At 42.0% G+C, this 22,116-nt stretch overlaps 1 protein-coding gene across 12 annotated transcripts in view; it reads left to right on the top strand.

Annotated features, from left to right (window-relative positions):
• Positions 1-3,837: 3,837 nt before the first annotated feature.
• The window catches only part of AFDN (afadin, adherens junction formation factor), a 131,468-nt gene continuing 113,189 nt past the window's right edge, over positions 3,838-22,116 (top strand). For all 12 annotated transcript variants that reach the window (XM_081035369.1, XM_081035379.1, XM_081035378.1 and 9 more), the window contains exon 1: positions 3,838-4,046. In XM_081035369.1, the coding sequence (XP_080891495.1) occupies positions 3,942-4,046 (105 nt within the window). In that variant the 5' untranslated portion in view covers positions 3,838-3,941. The remainder of the gene's footprint in view (positions 4,047-22,116) is intronic.

The raw sequence follows: 22,116 nt of genomic DNA, 5'->3' as shown, positions 1-22,116 counted from the left end.
CCCCATTGTTCGATACTATACCTTTTATCATCAAGAGAAAAGGTGAAAGGCTGGATGGAAAACATCCAAGGCCTCCACACACTGTAGAATCTCTACCCCTTAACTTTACTCACTGGAGTGATGGCTACTGGGAGTGGGCCAGCAGCCACAAAGCTGCATGCTGGCGACCTCATAGCAGCCATCTGCTATCTGGTCAATGATTACTTATCAAACACCCATCATATGCAATGCTCTAGGCTGTATTCAACACTGTAGTGGGAGACAGAATCAAAAATCAGTAAGATGGGTCCTGAACACCAGGGGGCCTTAGATGAAAATAAGGTAACAAAGCAATTCTCCAACACATTAAAAGGAACGTGACCAATATTCACAAGGTCTAACTCTCCCTATAACACCTTATGTGTGCACGCACACATGTGCGCACACACACACAATTTTATTTGCATTCAGGATATGTATCTTATTAATCTATTTACGATTTGCCTTTTTGTTTTGGTAGCATTAGCTTAGGTTATCAATTGCTAGAGAACACATTTAACCACAGATGTCTTTCTGAGTTGGTAAGATTAATTTTTTTTTAATAAACAAGTAAGATTAAATTCCTATTTTAAGGGCTTTTTATATCTCTGCCTTCTCTGTGAAAACTTATTTGCTGAAAATTCTATTAGGTAACCTAAAACTTAACTAAATATCAGGAACATGGAACTACAATGAAGACAGAAATGTTTAAAGATACCTTTCTCCATTTATCAAATAAAGTAGCCCATATCCTACTTACTTCTAGAGACTTAATCCTCTGGAATTTCCCTTTTTTAAAAACTGAATTAAGAACACTGACATTTCTAGCCATGGGTTAGGCAAAGTTCAGTTACTTCACTTTCTAGATTAACTAGACTAATTTGCACATGCATAGGCTACTGTGGAAGGTAGTCTACCCTAGAAATTCTGCTATTTGTATCTTTATCACAGCCCTTTAATTGTTGTTTAAAGACCATCCTTTGAATTTATATGCCTAGTAAAAGGGCTTGTACGGTGATTCCTATAATCACAGATTAAAATATTTCAAAAGTTGATTTAATTTATTGGTGGTTCGAAAATTAAATGATCTATAGGTCACTAAATATACTTGATGTATTTGTATCGTTTGTTGCTCCGTGATGGATTACGCTTCTGTACTTTTCCCGGGCAGTTTCTGTTTTCCAGAGCCTGTGAAGACTGAGGCAGGAATAGGTTTATTACATTCTGTTGGTCTTAGAAACTGGTTTTCAAAGTATTTCAAAAAAATTGTTTTAATCTTCGAAACTTAACCAAAAATTTTAAAATACCATTGTTTGTTTTCATATATTTATTCCCATTACATGATACTTTAAGGTTTTATATAGACTTAAATTTTAGAGACATTTAGACATATTTGTGGACCAGTGCTGATTTAAATGGAGCTCTTACTGTTTTTAACAGTTACTAAAATTAAATACTTTAAAAAATAAACCTGAAAAAAGTGGAAAATAAAATTTAAAAACGACTCATAAATTAAAAAAAAATTTTTTTCAACCTCACCTAATGCAGCTTCGTAGTCTTTCATTTCACATCTCAGTGCCTCTGTCTGTAAAGTGGGGTTGATGATAAATCCCATATCATTTTATTTTTATATAGCGTTTCTTGAGCACTTACATACAATTTCTTAAATGTGTCAGAACTCAGCAGTACAGCGTGAATAGAAGATGGATATCCTCTCTACTTATTCTTTTTATGATGTGGTATCAAAATTAACATATGGCTCAGCATATTATCTCGGGGTTTTGAACAATGACAATTAGTAGAAGAATGTGTCAGCCTGAACATTTTCATGGCCTAAATATATACCCGTTCTAAGAGTCTTTGTGATTTGAGAATCAGAGGTATTCTATGGATTTTAGGGTGCTTTGAGAGCATTGTCAAAAAACCACAGTTGGATAGAACTATGAATTGTAGTTTGGATATTAATATATCACTCATACATAATCCTAATGGGGGCTTGTAATGAGTCAGAAAAACAATAATAATTAACACTGAATTAGTCTTCTCTGTGGCGTGCATTGTACTGTAGGCACTTCACGTAGCCATATGTTTTTTATTACAAAACAACACTGCAGGGAGCCCATATTTATTTTCTAGCAATACTGAATTTTCTCTTTAGCAATATACTACATGCACTTACTTTGGACACCAGCAATCTAATTGCCAGCTTTGCAAATTGATTCTTTACTCTAGGAGCCAAGTCATCCCTGGTAATTGCATCATCAGGAATAAAGCTCTTACTGTTAAAATTCAGTTGACACTGTGGCCGATCAGTAGCATGGCATGTGTGGAACATAGGTAGGCAGTTCTGAGCTGTATTGACACGGGGATGTTCACCACCAAACAAAACAACCGAAAAACAACTCGAGTCTGTGAAGCAGCACAGGAACTTAAAAGCATAAAGAGACAGAATGTCCAAACAGGAAGATGCCATTTATACACATACGCTTTTCTGCAAGTCACCGCACTTTAATTTTGAGAATGAAGACTGGAGGTCTATTAAGAATTCATCCTCATGGCACTGGTTCAACACCTCGGGCTTCTCTGCTGAAAAGCGTCTTTATGTAGCGGCCCTTCCCAGTGCAGCAGAAAAGAGTGCTGAAGACAAAGCCCCGCAGGACGACAGACTTCCAATTGGGGGAAAGAGAAATTATCTCCACGCTGGAAAGGACAAAGTAATGACAAAAATAAAGAGGCTTTGTCAAATATACTTCTCACTATTTTCATTACTTGACTTTGGTATTTCGGAGATGAAGGCTCTGTGCTCCAACCCATGAGGGATGATGGCAGAAGCCAACTTCCCTGGAAGGAGCACCGCGTGGGGAAACAGCCTGTGGGTATGCGCCAAGCAGCCAATTTTTGGGGAGGGGGGGCGGGAAGGCGATTAAAAACGCCTAATGACACAAACGTCCCTGAAATTTACAAAATTTGCTATTTAATTTTAGGGCTGCACCTCCACCGGGAGCCTTAGGGGCTCGACACGACTCCCCCGCCCCCCGTGACTCATTACTTTGGCTGTCACGCGTGTTCTGAGCGCGAGCTTGTAGATGGGATCTGGGCAGCCGCGTGTCTGCGCGGACGGTGCAGGAGGGACCCCGGGCAGCAGCGGCCTCGGGAGCCCCGGGAGGCCGGAGGGCTTCACACCCGGAGCGCGGCGCACAGCGCGGCAATGTGCTCCTCGGAGGAGAGCAGCCCGCCGGGGCGGCTTCGGTGGGACCCCGCGGGGCGCCGGCGGGAGGCGGGAGGCGGGGAGGCGGGAGGCGGGCGCGGGCTGGGACCCCACGCGCAGGAACGGGGTGGTGCGCCGGCCCCGCGACCCTCCGGCCTGGACCGCACCTCCGCGACGCAGCCCCGCCGCCCGCCGCCCCGCGCGGGGGAGCCCCGGGCGTGCGGCCCGTGGGAACGCGCCCCGGCCGGCGCCCCGCGGCCGCGCGGGCGGGAGGTGAGGCGGCCCGAGCGGCGCGCGCAGCAGCACCTAGCGGAGGCCCGCGGGGCGGCGGCGCGGGCGCGAGACGGGGCGGGGGCGGGCACGCGGCGCGGGGGCGCGCACGGCGGGCGGGGCGGGGCGGGGCGGCGCGTGCGGGCGCGCGGGGCGCACACCGGCCGGCGGGGCTGACGCGGGCGGCCGGGCGGGCGGGCTGGGGCGGCTGGGGCGCCGCGGAGCAGGCGGCGGCCGGCGGCTGGGGCGCCGCGGAGCCCGGGCAGCGCAGCGCGGGGCGGCCGAGCGGACCGAGCGGCGCGGCGCGCCGGCTGGGGCGGCGGAGCGCGCGGGGAGCCGGGCCCGCGGACCTGTGGGCGCGCGGTGCCGCCCGGCCCGGCCCCATCCGCCCCGCGCCCCCGGCCCCGACCCCCGCGGCTCGGCGCGCAGGAGCGAGGCCGGGAGGATGTCGGCGGGCGGCCGCGACGAGGAGCGGCGGAAGCTGGCCGACATCATCCAGCACTGGAACGCCAACCGGCTGGACCTGTTCGAGATCAGCCAGCCCACCGAGGTGCGCGCGGGCCGCCGGCCGCCCCGGGCCCCCCCGGAGCCCCCCCGGGCCCCCCGCCCCCCCGGACCCCCGGCGCGACCCCCCCGGCCGCCCCGCCCCCGGCGTCACTCGGGGGCCGCGCGGGCGGCGAGTGGCGCGCGGTCACCTGTGCCCGGGGCCGGGGTCGCGCGCGGGGCTGGCGGGCGTGTGGAGCCGGGGGCGGGGCCGGGGCTGAGCGCGGGCGCCGGGGGGGGGCTCGGGGGGGTCGGGGGGGGTCGTGGGCCGGGGGGGCCGGGGGCCGGGGGGGCCGTGTCAGGGCGGAGCTGGGGCTGCGGCGGGAGCGGCCGCGGCGGACGGGCTCGTGTCCCCGCGCGGCTGACCCGCACCCGCGGGGCCGGCGCCCCGACCGTGGGCGCCCCGGACCTTTGTCACTGCACGGAGCATGTGACCGGCGGCGTGCTGCTCCGGGGGCTTTGCACACTTGGGGGTTGCTAACCGCGACAGTGGAGCAGATATCGGGAAACTTGTTCTAATCGTGCGGATTGGCTGATAACGCGGCCGGGCATTGAACTCCGGTGGGAAAGACGTTTTCTCCCCTTCGTGCCTGTGGCTCGGGGTGAAGGAGGAGCGCCCCTCCCCCCGCGGGCTGGTCCCGGTGTCCGCGCGGGCGCGGGGGGCGGGGGGACAGGCCCCGGGGGGGGGAGGGGGCCCCGGGGGGGGGAGGGGCCGAGGCCTCGGGGGGGGGAGGGGCCGGCGCGCCCCTGCCTGGCGGTGGCCGGTCCCGGGCGTGCTCCCGAGCACCGGAGGAGATCACACTTGCTCCGGGGCTGCGACGCGGGTACTTGTTTATAGCAAAGCTGCTCCGAGTCCCGAACAGGTTATGAAAAAACGAGTTGGAGCCTCAACCTGTTGGGAGGGGGGAGGTTGTGTGGGAGAAGGATTCTCTTTCATTCACGAATACAGTGGGTGCACAGACTTGAACCGGGTGAAGTCCACCTCACCCAGGGTTTTGGCCTCTTAGGACACTGTTTTAATAGCACCTATTTTTTAATTGTTCTAATAGGTATTTCAAAGTTAGTATGATTTGTTAAAAAGACCAGCTCTTAGGCACCAATCACGTTTGGCAAATTGGAACATTCTCATGAAATTAATCTCTCTTATTAAACCTCAGTTCATATTTTTTAATAAAGTGACTTACCTGTTTTAACTCCTTGGTTTGTCCTGTGATGGGAAGGATTCCATTTCTTCTGTCTTCAGGGGTAGAGCCATTCATCTTGATCCTTAATTGAATGTAAAGGTTCCACTTGAGACTTTCTGACTTTCGGTTTTTCGTCTTAATGCTGGTGCTAAAGCGATACCCATCACTAGAAACTACTTTGAATTCTGAATTTGGATCTTTTCTGGGTCTTGCTGCCGTGTGACAGCCCTGGTGATGGCGGGCCAGCGGTGGGTGGCGGCGCACAGTTAGCCAGACCCTGGCGGGAGTCAGCAACCCATACTCTGCAGTGCACTGTTGTCAGCGTTTTCTTTATTTTTACTTATTTATTTTTAAAAAATTTTGGATACTGTGTTCTGGGCACTTTTAAGGTAGGCTCGGCAAAGCTGTGGTGTTTGGTAGGTTAGGTAAATTAAATGCATTTTTGATGTATGATGTTTTTGATTGAGGATGGGTTTATCTGGTGGTAACCCCATTGTCAGTCAAAGATGACAATTATTTGTGTAAATTATTAGGTTCAGGTTGTCAATTTGAACACTGATGGATAGCTCTAATGATTTTATAAGTTAGATGCTAGTAAGCAAATTAATATGTAGTTGTGTTCCTTGACTTATTGGCATGCCTTTGGAAGGTGACGCGCAGTAATTTAGCCTTCAGGATTATGTTATTTTTCAGGATTAAGTTCATTTTTCTTCTCTGGTTTAAAAAATTCAGATGTAAATATCTTGGTACATAGTTTTTTTGTTTTTCTGTTTGAATGGATCTTTTTATAATTGTTTTTTGAGAGATTCCCCAAGTCTGGTTGAGAAAAGGAATATTTTTTTCCAGTTTAGTAATAGATAAACTGGAATTTTAGATTGAGATTTTAGATTGAGGTGGTATTTAAAAAAAATTCTAAATAAGAAACAGATTATAGTTAATAGATTTCATGAAGTTCAGTTTTTAAGCACTCAATTGAAACTTTTTTCTATATTCTTAGATATGGGTTGTTGAAGTAAAACTGGCCTGTCATTTGGAGAGCCACTTATTCCATTTCATACCTTCTACAGGTGAAAAGTTGCTGTGTACGTGTGTGTTGAAGCAAAGCGAAAGTTGCAGGAATTTTTTTGACAATGATTATGTGTTATAGCTTTTCTTTCCCACTTACACCTGAACATTTCTATTTTTAGAAGTGATTCTCAAGGATTCTATTAGAAAGCTTTTTATAATGAAATAAAGTATTTTTAAAATGTTCATGTGTTATTTTTCTTAGTTTTTTCGTTATCTAGTATTTAGGTCACAGTTTCTGCTTTGTTTTCTGGAGAACCTTTACATACTATTAAGTTTATTGTGATCTTGGAAGTTAAGCTTCAGATTTAACATATCTTTCATTATGACGTAGTAAACTTATGTTAATTCTCTGAGCCAGTATTTCAAGGCCAATGGTTTGAATTTGCTTTATCTACACATGTCTGAAAATTTTTACCATCTAATAATGATGAACTTTTTACTCTATTTGGCCATCACAAATTATATCTTAGTTTTCTACAATAATGTAAGTGTTATACTGGCCTTTATTATAATGTTCAGTAAATGTTGACCAAATTTACTGCAGAATTTGATTTGTACGACTAAGATTTAAGCTTTATATGTATTTATATATTTGGATAATCTTGTGTGTGTGTATGAGAGTGTAGTTGTGTTTTGTTTTGTTTGCTTTTTTGGGGGACAGGGTACAGTGATCGGTATCTATTGTCAGGTTTATAACTCTATTAATCATCTTTGGTGGTTTCAGGCAGACTTGCTAACCACTGATAATTCTGTGGTTACTGTACAGGAAGGATAAACGTGGCGTTTTGGATTACACTCACTTTTTAAGAAAATCAGAATGTGTTTTAAAGTCAAGCTGGTTAAGTTTGCTTTTTTCCTTCATGTTTTACATTTGTGGGTAAAAGGAGGGCTTCCAAAGAAAAAACAGGTACTATTTTATCATTACATATTGTTTAATCCTTCCTCAGTTGGGTCCTCGATTCCTTCCGAGTTTTCAGATGCGAGTTGATGATCTAAACTTAATGTTGACATCACATCACCAGGGCGTTGATGTTAAACTGAATTAGTATCTTTGTTATTGTGGAAAACTATAACTCAAGACAAAAGCTTCTTAAACTATTTAGTCTTGTCCTTGTCTTATTTTTAATGTTAAGGCTTTATTTCTCCTAGGGATTTCTAATATTTATTATGGCAGAGTGCTTCTTGCCAATCTTTACGTCCCATTGTCTTCTCAGAAGAGGGTTTCTCTGGTTACCCAATGTCTCCCTGTTGTTCTGTTGTTTAACTTAACCTCAGTTTTGTTGCTATCGCCATTGGTTTGTCTGTCTCCCTGATTACATACGAAGGCAGGAGCTTAGAGTTTTATTTTTAAAATATTATTCTTATGTTTGTCATGTGGTCGGTGCTCAATAAATACATGTATTTTGTGAGGAGAATATTGAATATAGCTTTTTTTGTGTATCCCTTTATTCCTGACAAAACATGGGATATATTCTTTTTTAAAAACTTAGTGAAATTGTCTGTTAAGAGTATTAAAGATTTATGTTTTCAAGTCTCGTTCTTTTGTATAAAACTTACAACAAATGCAGAAACTGCTAGTAGTTGACTACTTCATGAGATATTTCTTAAAGTCATTTCTTTATTGTTTCTGGAGTTCATTGCCTTCTTTTTGTACTGATGGGAAAAAATAACGTAGTATTTGTGTGGACACCCACATATGCTCTATTTACTAAAGGTGAATAGTTATATTTTAATACTCTGTTAATCTTGAGAGGAACTGTAGTGATTCATGTTGCCCAGAAGTGTGTGTGACATACAACTTCTGGTTTGTCAGCATCTCCACGTGAAGTACTGGAATTGCATAACTTACAGTGAAATCTGGACTCCAGAGTAACGTTTAGGCTATGACTAGGCTTTGTCACACAACTTTACTATGTTTGAGATGGTTTTAGAAATTGCAGTTATATTATTAAACATTGGGACTTTGGAAGGTCTCTTCCTAGTAACTAATGTATAATGAGAGAGTAGCCAGTGGTGGTTTTAGTGTTGATAGGCACGTCAGTTCCTTCTTTTTTTGTTTTTTTCATAGCTTGACCTCAGTGGTGTATAACCTTTATTTCCTGGAGTAACTGGTTAAGGTTTATATTTTATGGGTGTGTATGCTTGTGAGTCTGAGGTAAAGCCCTTGTCTAACATTGTTATCTTAAATTGAAACTATATCTAGACTAGTTTCAATTTGGTATCCTACTGCCAATGAAAAATAATTTTACTTTATGCAATTTACACACTTAATGGAATGTAAATGTTGTAACTTAGGCTTTCTAGAACTATCAAATTTTGATCATGTTTAGTGGTAGAATAGCAATAGTGGTTCTTTCATATTCTTGAGAAAACATGAATCACAGAAGATCAGGATATGGTACTAAACTGGTGGGAAGCTTAAGAAAAAAGGGTTTAAGGTTTTGTCATTGTAGATTTAATTGAACAATTGTAGTGTGTGAAGCATTGTTACTAGGTGTTGGTTATTATTCTGGTGGCACAGGTTAATTTGTTTACAGTTTTACCAGACTTGAACTTTGGCGTAATATCACAAAATGCTAATAAACAGTATAGCAATTATTTTGGTATAAACTCGTTTTCCTTTAGTATAAGTAAAATGGATATATGAGTAATGTGTATGGAAGGAACATAAAACTAAATTGCCCTCTTACTCAGGTCAGGTAGTGTTGATGGTCGTTCAGAAGTTTGCTACTTCTGTTAGTATCTTGACTGATTGTATGTAGGATTTGTCATTCATCTGAGATGCCTCAGACAGGGACGGAAATTGATGTACATTTACACTTGTAAGTTAGATATTGAGCAGTGTGCCCAATCCTACAGACCCATTTATCAGTTCTGGGCACGTCTGTGAGCTAACACTGACCATCTGGCAGGGCCGGAAAGTCCATTGGTGGCTTCTAGTGAGTATCCCCACATGTGTGAGGTGACAGCAGGTGTGTGCATGTGTGCTGAGCTGGACCATCTTTCTGCATGAGCTGTGCATAAGGAGAAGCTTTTCTAGTCATAACGGGGCTAAATAAAGCAGGCATGAGAGCTGGTGAGGTGGGTATTGTTTGCTTACCTCAAGTCATCTGGTGGAGGTTTTATTTTTGCAACAATAAAACTAAAACGTCACTTATCTTAGGGCATACGTGATTGACCAAAGCCATTATAATTTAATTTAGAAAGTGAATGTATTTTGTAGGGTGAAAGTAAGTACATGTAGAAGTGTAATAAATCATATGCAAACCCCAGTATGAATTGATTCCTAAAGAAGAGGGTAATTTGAGCTTTCATGCTTGTGTGTCATGAATGAAATTATTGAGAGGAACTGAGATTGACTAGTTTACTGTGTGACTGGGAAATAGCCACAATTTCTGTATTCTTACTCAAAAGAACTATGTGAAATTTATGTTAATGTTAAAGAAAATTAAATTGTGTTGCTTACAGTAGAAAATGAGACATGAACTTCTGTTGTACTTGTTTGCATTGTCATGGATGCAGGTTGAATACACACAGTGCTTTGTTTACTAAATGTTGTCACTACATTCTAGGTAGGGTGCCTTGTGCAACAGTTCTGTGAGTAACAGTGGTACCAGGCCAACAGGCATCAGCGGACTGTCTCAGTTAACTCCAGGTGTGAACAAGATGAACTTGCTTAATTACACTGTTGTTTTCAGTTGCGGAAGTTTTGGCCGTCCTTCAGTTTACTGGTGCTTCTAGGGCCTGATAGATGCGGGCAGACTGGACCAGAACATTGGTGAAACGTTAGACATCTGGGTTGTGTTTTCAAAGCTGTCTTCCATTTTGGTACGACGGAAGCAAACTGAAAGAGGACGAGTCACTGTGGAGCACAGCTTTGCCACCATCCGCAGTGAGAATAGTATGTTTCCAAATGAGGAGGTCTTGTCTTGCTTTCTAGAACTCCACCTGAAGGTTTCATTGTTTTTCATAGTAAAAGAGAGTTTGATCTCCAAAATTAGGACCCATGAGCAAATGTCCACCCTTACTGTTGTTTGGATGTTTTATTGGTAAGAGCAGTCCAATTGTCTTGTTTTATTCAGCACCATAGCTTCTAGTGCTCTGTGGCTTGATTTCCTACGTGTTCTGTTAAAAAGAAAATCAGACTTTTGTTCTTTGCAAATTTAAACCAGTTGTTCCTTCCAAGAATGTACTTTCCCTTTATCCTTGTTTGCGAATAGTGGTACTTTCCATGGTGACCTACTTATTATTCTATTTCCTGATTTTTTACAGGAGAACCAGTATAGCTTATGTGTTATAACTTTATGCCACTTTTACCGGCTTTTGGGACTGAGACTTGACATTGCCAGTTTGTCCCCCTCTTACTCTGATTTCTATACGTTTGTTTAGTAGAGAAAATGAAATGGGAGCAACAATATGACCACTGTTGGACACAATCAGATATTTAAAATGCCTAACTTCTGTATGCACGCTTAGTGTAAAATCTATACATTGGGAAGATGTCTTTCAAATGTTGTTATTAGGTGGATGTTGATACTGATATCTGAATCAATATCTGAGAGCTCCAGGCTTCTAGAAAGATGCTTGTAAAACATACCATGATTTTATATGAACTCTGTAATGAGTTCTTAGGTTACATTACATTTTTCACATTAGTGAATTTTTGTATTGGCAAAAACTTGGGGTGATTGTTGGGGTGGTTAGTTTTAAGAGACATTGATAATAAAAGTAAGAATCAGTTATATGGACGTTTCTAGATTGAGCCCCAGTATTTTATCTTCATTTCTGGTACTCATTCTCCTTTGGGAGATTCTTCTACTTTTCCTCCTCTGTTATATTAAAGGCTGTTTGTCTGTCTTGTACTTTGAATGGCCTTTTACCAATGCATGGTTTTGTGCTGTCATGCATTGGCCATTTGGCGAATATTGGTTCACTGAGTCATGTGGATTTTATGTTGATGGATTTCTTTTTTAAAAAATATCAAAATATCACATTTGTTAATATCCCCACTCATCTGAGAGATCTTAAGTATTCGGAACCTCTCCAGCTCACAGTGGTGGATACAGGTTTTCAAAAATTTGATTTCCTATCAAAGCTGCAGCACTGATGGCACTTGAAGGACAGGCTTTCTTCATTTTTGAGAAAGTGCCTGCCGGATAGCCCCGCCTGAATAACTAGGGTTTGTCACTTTCAGGTAAATAAGACGTTCCGTGAAAAAGGGGCTCATTCCGTTGACACTTCCATGGTCGCACAGATCTTTTCTTAAGAGAGCATAGAACTTGGGTGTGTAGCTCAAGTAGGAGTTCTTTATATGTACTTCCTATTTTGGCACATAGAGTATCAAACAAACATGTACTCAGAGGAAATTCGATAAACTTAATCATTGTATTTCATCACAGACATTTTTAAGTGACACTGCTCTCTTTTTTTAAAGTGAATGCACAGCAGTGAAAATACATCGAGTGTTAATACGGTTTGATGCTGCTCTCTCAATCTGTGCTAAATCGTGTGCTGTCGGTATTGTCATTTCCTTAGACCATCAGCACAAATACCAGCATGAGAGAGGCTAATATTGTGTAAGTACTAGTGTGAGAAATTTTGCCCTCACAGTTGACACGAAAGGGTCTGAGGGAGCCTGAAGGATTCGTGGACTGCAGTTTATGAGTTGCTACCCAGATATTTAATGATGGGTTTTAAGAATTTTGATTTGGGCTGATTTTAAAAATATATTGTAAGGTAGATATTAAAGTCTATATTCATGGTATTTTCCAACTAGGGCCATAAAGTTAACAGGTATGTAACGTTTAAAATGTGAACTTAGGACTTATGATAAAAGGTAAGATTTTGATATAAATTTGTTTTACATCTATATTTGCTTATTTCCTATATTTATAAGTACCTATTTTAATTTTTAGTCATCAGTAATAAAATGCATGTATTTACTGTTTTGTTATTGAAGAATACTGGCCACAACCTAGTTAAAGAGGTGACTATGAAATTTTACTATTCTGGTTGAGTCAGGATATAATCTAGGCTCCTCCTACTCATGGGTCCATTTCTAGGTCAGAGAACAATGGTGTCCAATGGATTCCAAGTACTGTGGTAGGTGGCTGGGTCTGGACGTGGGCTCGTGTCTTCTGGTGCTTGTCGTCCTTTCAGTCTCCCCAAATGTGAGCTCTGAAATATGACAGCCATTGACTGTGTAAGGATGTCTTTTTTTCCTATTGTGTTTGGTTGTATTTTCCCTTAGCTTTAATGTATTTCCTGAGAAAAAGACAGACATACAAGCACAGACAGAATTTTAATACTTCAAAATAATATGTGAATATATTACTTTTTAAAATGTATGTGGTATAACCAAAATATTAGCATATGGAGTTTATGTTTAGGATTAGCAACACTTAAGATTAATTTATCTACTCAGTGGCAACTTGTTTTGCAACAAATACTATATTGTGTTGTTAATTCACAGTTAGGTGTAAGTTCATTTTGAATTTTTGGTGACCATTTCCTTTTCATAGAGAGCATTATTAAATTATTTTGGTGATACACTGTTTTTAACCATTTAGTGAAATGTGTTTACTAATAAACATATTGCTTTAATTTTCTGGGTAATGAAATACAGATAAGAAATCTTAATTGCTGAATAAGTGAATTTGTAAATGAGTCCTTTGTAGACCAGCTAAGCTTCTACTTGTTGGAGAGCAGAGGCTGCCAGGGGTACCATGGACAGTGTTTTTACCGCATTTAATGTTCAGGACCTTCAATATTCTAAAATGTGTTTTTAATTCAAGTTTGGCAAAGTTGACCTTGTTGAGTTCATGGTTCAGTTAAGGTGTTTTTGTGCCAAATGTGCTGATTTTAGTTTTTAAAAATTATGTTTTTATTACGTTTATGAACTTGTTACTTTAGGAATATCAAGGACAGTGAAATTAAGACCAGTAAGTCTGGAAAACCGTTAAAAAATTTATGTTATGTTCACTTCACTGCAGTAAGATTATACATTTAAAATATTTTTTCTATTATGAAAATAATGCTTATTTTAGAATATTTGGAAAATGCTTGAAGTGTGCATGTATGTTTAATTGGATCTGGTTGTTGATTATTTTCATTTTTAGCGAGTACTGAATTATGTTTCTTAACCAGCCACATGTCTGTCAGGAATTGAGTTTTTAAAAGTTACTTAGATTGTTGTGGTAATAATTGAAATACTTAACATTTTGTGACTGCATACTACCTACACGCATGACATCAGTGTAAATGCTTTTGTGTGTGTCATCTCTTAGTTCTTGTAGCAATCCTATAAGGTGGTACTTTGGCCATTGTCACTTTTGGATGAAGAAACCGTGGCATGGAGACTGTGACATGGAGAAGGGTATGCAGCTAGTGAGCTGAGGAGCCGCGATCTGAACCCAGATGGTCTGATTGCGACTTTCTTAAGCCATTATGTTTGTAGAATTTGAAAATTTAAGGTCACCACAATGAAAACTGGGAGTTTCATGGGAAAATAATTTATAGAGTAATTTAGAGCTTAATTTTCAGGAAGAACCATAAGCATGATGTGGTTAACGAAATCTGTTTTAGTTACATGACATATTATTGCGCGTGTACGTAGATCTTGAGTTATATACATATGTATGTGAATGTGTTGGTTTTCATCTTGACTTTTTAAAGCCTGGTTATAATTTTATGCTTTGTGTTTGAGACAGATGATTGTGTGTTTTGTATCAGCGTGGTGCAATGCTGGACTTTCTTTCCTGACTGTCTGGGGACTGTGGCAACCGAAACTATGACTAGGACTGAAGGGTCTGAGGGATGTTCGGTAGCTTCACCAATGGCTTTCCAATACCTGAGGGAGAGAAGGCAGAAAGACCTGCCCACGGCGGTGGCACTGCTGTGCTCAGAACCTTTTCTGATGGCATGGCCGTGACTTGGAGTTTGTAGTGCTAGTCTTGTGACTCCCCACACCATTTCATTTTGTCCCTTTCCCTCTTAATATGCTTCCTCTCAGCGCCATCATCCTTGGTTTTGTTCTGCATGTTACCTCAGCCCTTCAAAATTAAACAGCAAACCAAACTTGTCTGTTCTCATCACTGCTAGGGTTCAGTTAACCTAATTTCATAAAATTTTGTTTACATATTAGCTGGTGATTCCCCCCAGGTAACATTTGAATTTCAGCCATCTTCCAGGGATAATTCCTTTATTGTTGCTAACTGCTCTTTAACATTTGTTGAGCAAATATTTGCCATTCCCAAGTAAGAAGGGGGATTTTCAGACAAAACGGCAGGTTTAGGGCGTAGCGTGGTAGACCTAGGCTAGACCTTCTCAGTGCACACAGACGTGCTTCTCTGGTTGTGAGTCTGTGTTTGCTCCTCTTGTAAGATACGGTAAAGCGTGGAGGAAGTTTCTAGGCAGGAAGTTATGAATACTTTTATGAGTCTGACTGTTTGATTATAAGAGCTGCACGTCAGCATGCCCAGATTTGTGATGACGGCAAACTAAGGTACTCAGCAAAGTGCGGTACAGGATGATGAGACGTATGTAACGGAGGTTTTCACCCTGTACTACCCTTATTTGTATCAGTTTGATGTAGCATTTGCCTGTACATTCTTGTGGCTCATATTCCAGCATAAAATATAATTGAACTTTGAAAAGTTACCTTTTTTTTTTTTTTTTTTACCAAGTGGCACCTAAACCACCAAATATTACTTGTCTGTAATTTGCACAGCTTCTGAACAAGTTTCTAATGCTTCAGGAATGTTTGCATTTTATTAGTGCAATGACATTTTTAGACATTTTATCTTTAGTATGGAATTACAAATGCATGTGATTGGTATCATCAGCTTGATTCTTGGGAAACATTGTAGATTTTACGTTAAATAGAGTGATAATTATTTGCTTCTATGAACTTCTGCCTGTGAGTAAAAGTTTTGGCAATGGTTAGGCACCTACATCATGGGCTGAGTCGTGTGAGAAATTGCTTCTGTTGCATATTTGGTTTTGTTTGTTTTTTAGTGGCTTAGCCCTGTTAAAACTTGACATTTAAATGTTTCTCTCAGATTTATCTTAGGCTAACGCAGTATTCATTCATTCAGACTAATATTTATTGAGTGTGTGGTGTGTTTCAGGCTTTGTTAGGGACTGGGCCGACAAAAGTGAAAGGATGAAATAATCTGCAATCTCAAGGAAGGAAGTGAAGCAGACTTATTATAATGGACCCATTGTGCCCTGAGGAGAGAGCCTAAGTGGTAGCTAAGGGCACCAACAGCATTTGGGGCCTGAGGTTGAAACCTGGCCCTCCCACTCAGTAAATGTGTCCCTCTCTGTTTTGATGTCCAAGGTCACTCTTTGGTGGTCACCTACTGTGTGCCAGTCACTGTATAAGTGCTGAGCATGCAAAAGTGCTGTGCCCCTTAATGGGCACATGGTCCTTTTCTCAAATAACTCCCATTCTAGTATGTAGGATAAATTGAAAAGAAACTGCAGTCATGTGATAAGTATTCTGTTTGGATGGTGGGGATTAGGCACATCTTTGTAGACAGTTAAGGTGAGTCTTTAGCTGATAAGGAATTTTCTATGGATAAGTGGGAGGGCACTCCTGGCAGAGAACATTATTCAGCCAATGTGTATTCATCTGGTACCTGCTGTGTAGAGGTGAGCAAGAGGAACTCTTGTCAGGAATGCCAGTTTGGTGGAAGAAATGCACAAATAAACAAGAGCCACGCCTGATGTGCTGTGAAGAGGGAGGACCCAGGGTAGCACGTGGGCAGCTCAGCGAAGCGTATTTGAGTTCATTGTAGGAAGCGTTTCTTCTGAACTCTGAAGAGTTTGTAGGAAGCAGCTGGAGAGAGGGTAGGGAACTTAGTGGGAAACATCCAGTCTGCTTGGATTCGTGTGTGTGCCCCTGAACGTGAAGGTGCACGTGAGGCCCACAGATTGTTTGTGCCTGATTATTCCTGGCTCTTCCCTGTGTGATGATGTAGGTCCTTGCCCGTGCGGCATCAGGTTTGACCATGGCCATGACATAGGCCACGCTGAGCGTTAAGTCCCATTCCATGGTTCTGTCATTGCTCTTCTGTCTTCCATGAATTAGTACGTCTCAGGCTGTGAACGTTTGTACGAGAATGAAGGTTGGAACCGAGTCCCAGCCACCCACAGATCGATGAAAGACCATGATGAGGGTTTGCTGTTCAGTGAGACCTCCCTGTCAGCAGAGTGTGGGGAGAACAGGAGTGGAGGCAGCGCCCTCACAGACTGCGTGGCTGTGCTCTGTGAGGTCCCGGCCGGACCTAAGGAAGGCGGTGCAGCTGACGTGGAAGGAGGGAGTGAAAGTTAGGAGGTAAAATTGGGACAGGGCGAGGGAGGAGTTGTCCGTGGTTGTCCATCTCAGGCTCATACTTGGCTACCTCGGGTCTCTGCCCCAGAATTGAAGGAAAGAAAGATAAATGGTAGATGAGATTGGGTAGGGAGGTAAAAAGTCGTCTTTGGGGTGCTTGTGGATTTCCAGGTACAAGTTTGCAGCCTAGACAGCGGAGAGGAATGGAGCAGGGGCTGGATGGTGACTGTGGCAGGTAGGTGGGAGGTAGCCAAGGCGTAGACGAGAGAGCTTACAAAGAGCTGTGTCAAGAGACTCGAGAACCCAGGACGGAAAGCTTGAGAATCCCAAGCTTTCCGGGGTGGATGCTGGAGGAGCACGTCTCCCTGGGAGTCCAAAATGGGTGAAAGGCGCCTGCTGTCCACATCTGGAAGGAGGGTTTCGAGAGAAAGTGTCACCCACTGAGCTCTGCTCTACGGTCCAACACCTTCTGACTCATTTAATTCCTGCCTTTCTTGCTTCCAGTCCTTCTACTACGCTACTCAACTGCTTCTCTCGCCACCCCCTTGTTCTTTGTGTTGCTCTGTTAGTCTGTGCCTGTTCTTTCCTTATCTCCCTTGGTTGACTCCATTTTGCTCATCTTGGCACTGTAAGTATTTTAATATTGGAGTATATCCTCTACTTATTTTTTCCATAAAAAGGGGCCTGTAATTCAGTATGGGACCATTATCCCGAGATCAAGGAGGCAAATTGATACTGTAGCTGACAAACTGTACTTATTTAACATTTATTGACTCTAAACTATGCATACTCATTTAGATACTGAAATTTTTTGTTGGTATTCCTGGGTCACAGTATAGTCTGCAAGAGGGAATCAATGGTGGGCCCGATTGCCTGGTAGCTTCTTTATCCTGTTACCTTCTTTTGTCTTGTCTTTTGCCAGAACGTCTTCTCTGGATCTCAAACACTGGTGTCATGTCACTGTGTTGATGTGTTTGTTATTGCTGTCATCACAGAATCTGCACTGTGTTTTAGACCAGGTAATCGAGGTGACTGATGATGTGCCTGCCGCAGGCCCTAACGCTGTCTTTCTGCTTTAGGCTGGCAGTCACCGGATAAATAGCCTCGGGAAATGCCGGCTCGTGCTGGGTTTCCGTCCGCCTTGGTCAGCTTTGGCCACCTTCACTAATGTTTCCCCCCCACACACACTCACACACTCTTAGTCACCTACCATGGTCCATAAATACAGGCCTGAAAAACAAAACAGAGCAAAAAGTATGTTTGATTTTGGTGGCCAATCTTGGAGAGGAAGAATTTGGGAAATGGAATAATGACCACTGTGTTTTCTGAAAATAAGACCTAGCCGTACCATCAGCTCTAATGTGTCTTTTGGAGCAAAAATTAATATAAGATCCTGTCTTATTTTAATATAAGACCGGGTATAATATACTATAATAATATAATACTCTGTCATATTTTAATATAAGACTGGGTATAATATAATGCAATGTAATGTAATATAATACTCGGTCTTATTTTAATATAACACCGGGTCTTATATTAATTTTTGCTCCAAAACACGCATTAGAGCTGATGGTCTGGCGAGGTCTTGTTTTCTGGAAACACGGTAGTAGCATAGGAGAGGAGAGGAAGATAAGCTGAATCCGGGGTCCGTAGGAATTCAGTGCACCGGGGTCGCTGGCTTAGCGTTGACATTTGTTTAGAGCCGCAGCATTGTGTCTCAGATTAGCCTGTGTGACAGTATCACACCTCATCGTGAACTTGACTGATCTCTTTGCTTCCACTCCATTCTGTACTGAAATGTGCTCTTAATTTTTCCAGAACTTTCCCACCTCTAAGGCTCCAGACTGCCAAAATGTTGTCTGAGCAATTCCTGACCTCTCCTCCCTGCAATTTGGGAAGATAGAGTTTCCATGGGGGAATCTGCATAAAGTCAAGGGCATGATGGCTGTAAGAAAAGATGAAATAGGACCATTTGTGACAACATGGATGGATCTTGAGATTATAATGCTGAGCGAAATAAGTCAGACAGAAAAAGTAGAGAGCCATATGATTTCACTGATATGTGGTATGTAAAACTGAAAACAACAAAAAAAGACAAACAAATAAAGGAACAAAAACTCATAGACATAGACAATATTTTACGGATTACTAGAGGGTAAAGCTGGGCTCTAGAAGAGGGTAAACGGGGTCTAATATGGTGATGGAAGGAGAACTGACTGGGTGGTGAACACACGATGTGAGATATAGATAAAGTATTACAGAATTGCACACCTGAAATGTATGTAACTTGACTTACAATTGTCACCCCAATAAACTTAAAAAAAAAGTCAAGGGCATGATGTTTTCTGGGAACTGGTGCCTAAGTATGAGAACCACGTAATTCCCAAGATTGAAGAACAAGTCATTAGCACCCAGTACGTTGTTTAGTACTTGGGCTCTTCCATGAAACTTGAGCTGTTGAGGACACGGACCAGGCTGTGTGTGACTCATTTTCGCATTGAGTCCTCCGGAGGAGGGCGGGTACACACAGCAGATAACTGATGAAGGATGTATTGAGAAACAAGTGAATGTTGATCAGTGAGGACATGGCTATCATATACAAGCTCAGCAAGGTACATTTGAAGCCTTTTGTGTAAGGCCTCAAAAGTCTGGCCCTACCCTGCTGGGTTTGTGTACGTTTCTTCAGAAGTTGAGTAACTTTTTATAGCAAAAGTTTATTAAGTATGTATAACTCGTTTCAGATATTAATGCCTTAATGGCACATCATAAGGAGTATAGATTCGTTCTGGAAATATGCCACCACTTTTCACCTGGTACTATTGGATCGCCTGGTCCAATTAGAGCCTTTTGTGTTAGCATTTCGGTATCGGACTAAGTTAAGGAGAAAACCCTACTTGGGATAATGGATACTCTATTGAAGGATAAAGTGAACTGTTAGATGAGCAGTAACTTGCTCCAGATAAGTTTTATAACAGGTGATACGGAGAAACCTGTACTTTACTAAGATTTATGGAGATTAAAAATTAGTTTTTCAAATGGAGTTCATAAAGTAAATTTGAAGATCTCTCTTTCCCCATTTCAGCTATCCAGAGGTTAAGAATTTTCAGAAAGTATCTTTCTTAATTTTATTCTGTACGCTTAGAAATGAGCATGTGTGTATATTTGAATTTTATCTTTTTAAAACATGGGATCGTATGATACATACATTTTGCAACATGCTTTTCAGGAAATTTTTCCGTGTGTGTATATCTGCACCAAAACTTTTAATAAGATACAAAATTCTATATTATTTATAATCGCTATGTAATATTCCAGGAATGTAATATTCCAGGTACTAGTCATTTTCTTAACTGTTACTCACAAGCACTTTGACTATCTCTAGAATACACTGTTTTGAATAATGTTTCTGAACATTTTGCAGACCTATCTTTGTGTACTTACATATTTCCATAATAGATTTTAAGAGGTGGAATTTGAGTCAAAAGGTCATACACGTTGAAAATCCTTGATAGACCACCAAGTGTTATTTTAAAAGGGTATTGCAGTATATACCCCCACTTTTATGAGTGTGACCCTCAACCTAACACTGGGTATTGCAAATTACATTTGTTTTAATCTGACAGGTAAAAAGTTACTGGTTTCAAAATTCACATTTCCTTGTTCATTGTTCAGATTGAGCATCTTCCATGAATTTACTGACTATTATACTTCGTTTTTATGTGAAATGTCTGTTTTTCTGTTGGGATATTTGTTTTAATCTTACTGATTTATGAAAATGCTTTTTATAAAACATATTGATGTTTTATCCTGTGTTTACACGTATTTTTTCCTAGTTATTTCGATCTTCTAATTTTATGGTACCTTGCCATAAATGGATATATTTTATTGGTACATTTGTTTCTTTATTTTGAAGGTACTTGAAAAGTAAAAGACCTTTAAATCCCTACTTTTCAATGTGAATATATAAACACTAAGTTAATTTTACTTCAATTATTTTATTTCTTCATTGAAAAGATTCTCAAAATGAAGTATGAATATAGCAGTAAATGAACTTATTAAACAAAATCCTTTCCAAAAAACTAGAGAATGAACTGTTACAAGTTCAAAAATAAGCCACGAGCTTTGTAGAAATTAGCCTATTGATAGTTGTAAACAGGTATGGTTACCTGACTATTTAAAACTCCCTTCTAATTTATTTGATATTTGTTGTAGTGGTATGTGTTCGTTCTACAAATATCACAGTAAAAAATATAGGTTAAAAAAGGATGCTTAGCATTTAAAAAGCAAGGTGTCTTGCTTTCTGGTATATTTTATCGAATCTTCTATGTGATTTGGGGAAAAGGTAGATTATTGGAAGCCTAGTATATGGCATTTTCAGGGGAATTGCTCATTATAAGAGTCATAACTGAAGTAGTATAAACCACGTACTGTGCGGCATATTCTGCCAGCTGATTGTGCCTTGTTAAGACAGTCAGTAATTGTATGATTATTTTGTCAGTTTGGTTATTTGGAACATGTCACCTATAAAAGAAGAAAAAAAAAGCGGTGACATACAGCTATATTCTGCTAGCAGTTTGTTTAATTTTACAGACGAAAGTTAAATTTTAGAGCTTTTTCATTGCTTTTGCCCTACGGGGCCTAACCCTTGACTTCACCAAAACCCCTCTTACCCAAATGACTAATGGCCTGCCTTCCTGCTGCCAAATCCAGCCGTCATTTCTGAAGCGCCTGACGTCCACACAGCAGCCCCAGCGCACCCTCCACTGGCCTCCAGGACCCGTCTGCTGTCTGCTGCCTGCTGCGTGGAGGAGACCCCAGGGTTTGACCTGCGGACACCTCCTCTCTCCTCCACACTGACTCCCTAAGGCGAAACTGTTCTTTCTCATGGTTTTAAGTGCTAATGTGTCCCACATTTATATCTCTCGGCTTGGTCATTGCCCTGAGTATAACACGTCCAAAACGGAAGACGGCTTCTGCAGTCTTCCACATCTTAGTAAACACCTGGCAGTTCCTTTTTCTCAGCCCTCACATCTAACCTGTCAGCAACTTCTGGGAGCTCTACCATCAAAATGTGTTCATGATCTAACCCACTTTTCAACATCTCCACTCTTGCTACTGGCCTAGCCCAAGCTCTCTCACCCGGACTGTTCAGTAACCTCTTTCCCAATCTTCCCCCCCCCCCCCCCCATCATCTACCTTTGCTCCTTATAGTCTGTTTACCACATGGAGATAACGCTGCTAAACCTTAAGGTAAGTAATGTAATTTTTCTGCTCAAACTCTCATGTGGCTTTTGTTTTACTCCAAGTATGCTTTGGCCTACAAAGTGCAGTGCGAAGCTCTTTTCCCAGGAAGTCTGATGCCATTTCCCCTGTCCTCCTGCTCAAGCAGCAGGGCCCTTGCTGTTTCTCAGACATGCCAGCTGGGTTCTGCCTGAGGGTCTTCGCACTTGTCCCTGCTTGGAAAGTTCCTTGTTAATGTTCCCTCC

The sequence above is a fragment of the Rhinolophus hipposideros genome (genome assembly GCF_964194185.1).
Source record: "Rhinolophus hipposideros genome assembly, chromosome: 3".
In the NCBI taxonomy this organism is placed as follows: domain Eukaryota; kingdom Metazoa; phylum Chordata; class Mammalia; order Chiroptera; family Rhinolophidae; genus Rhinolophus; species Rhinolophus hipposideros.
Note: the sequence above shows the minus strand (reverse complement) of the source record. Positions and strands in the feature narration are given on the sequence as shown.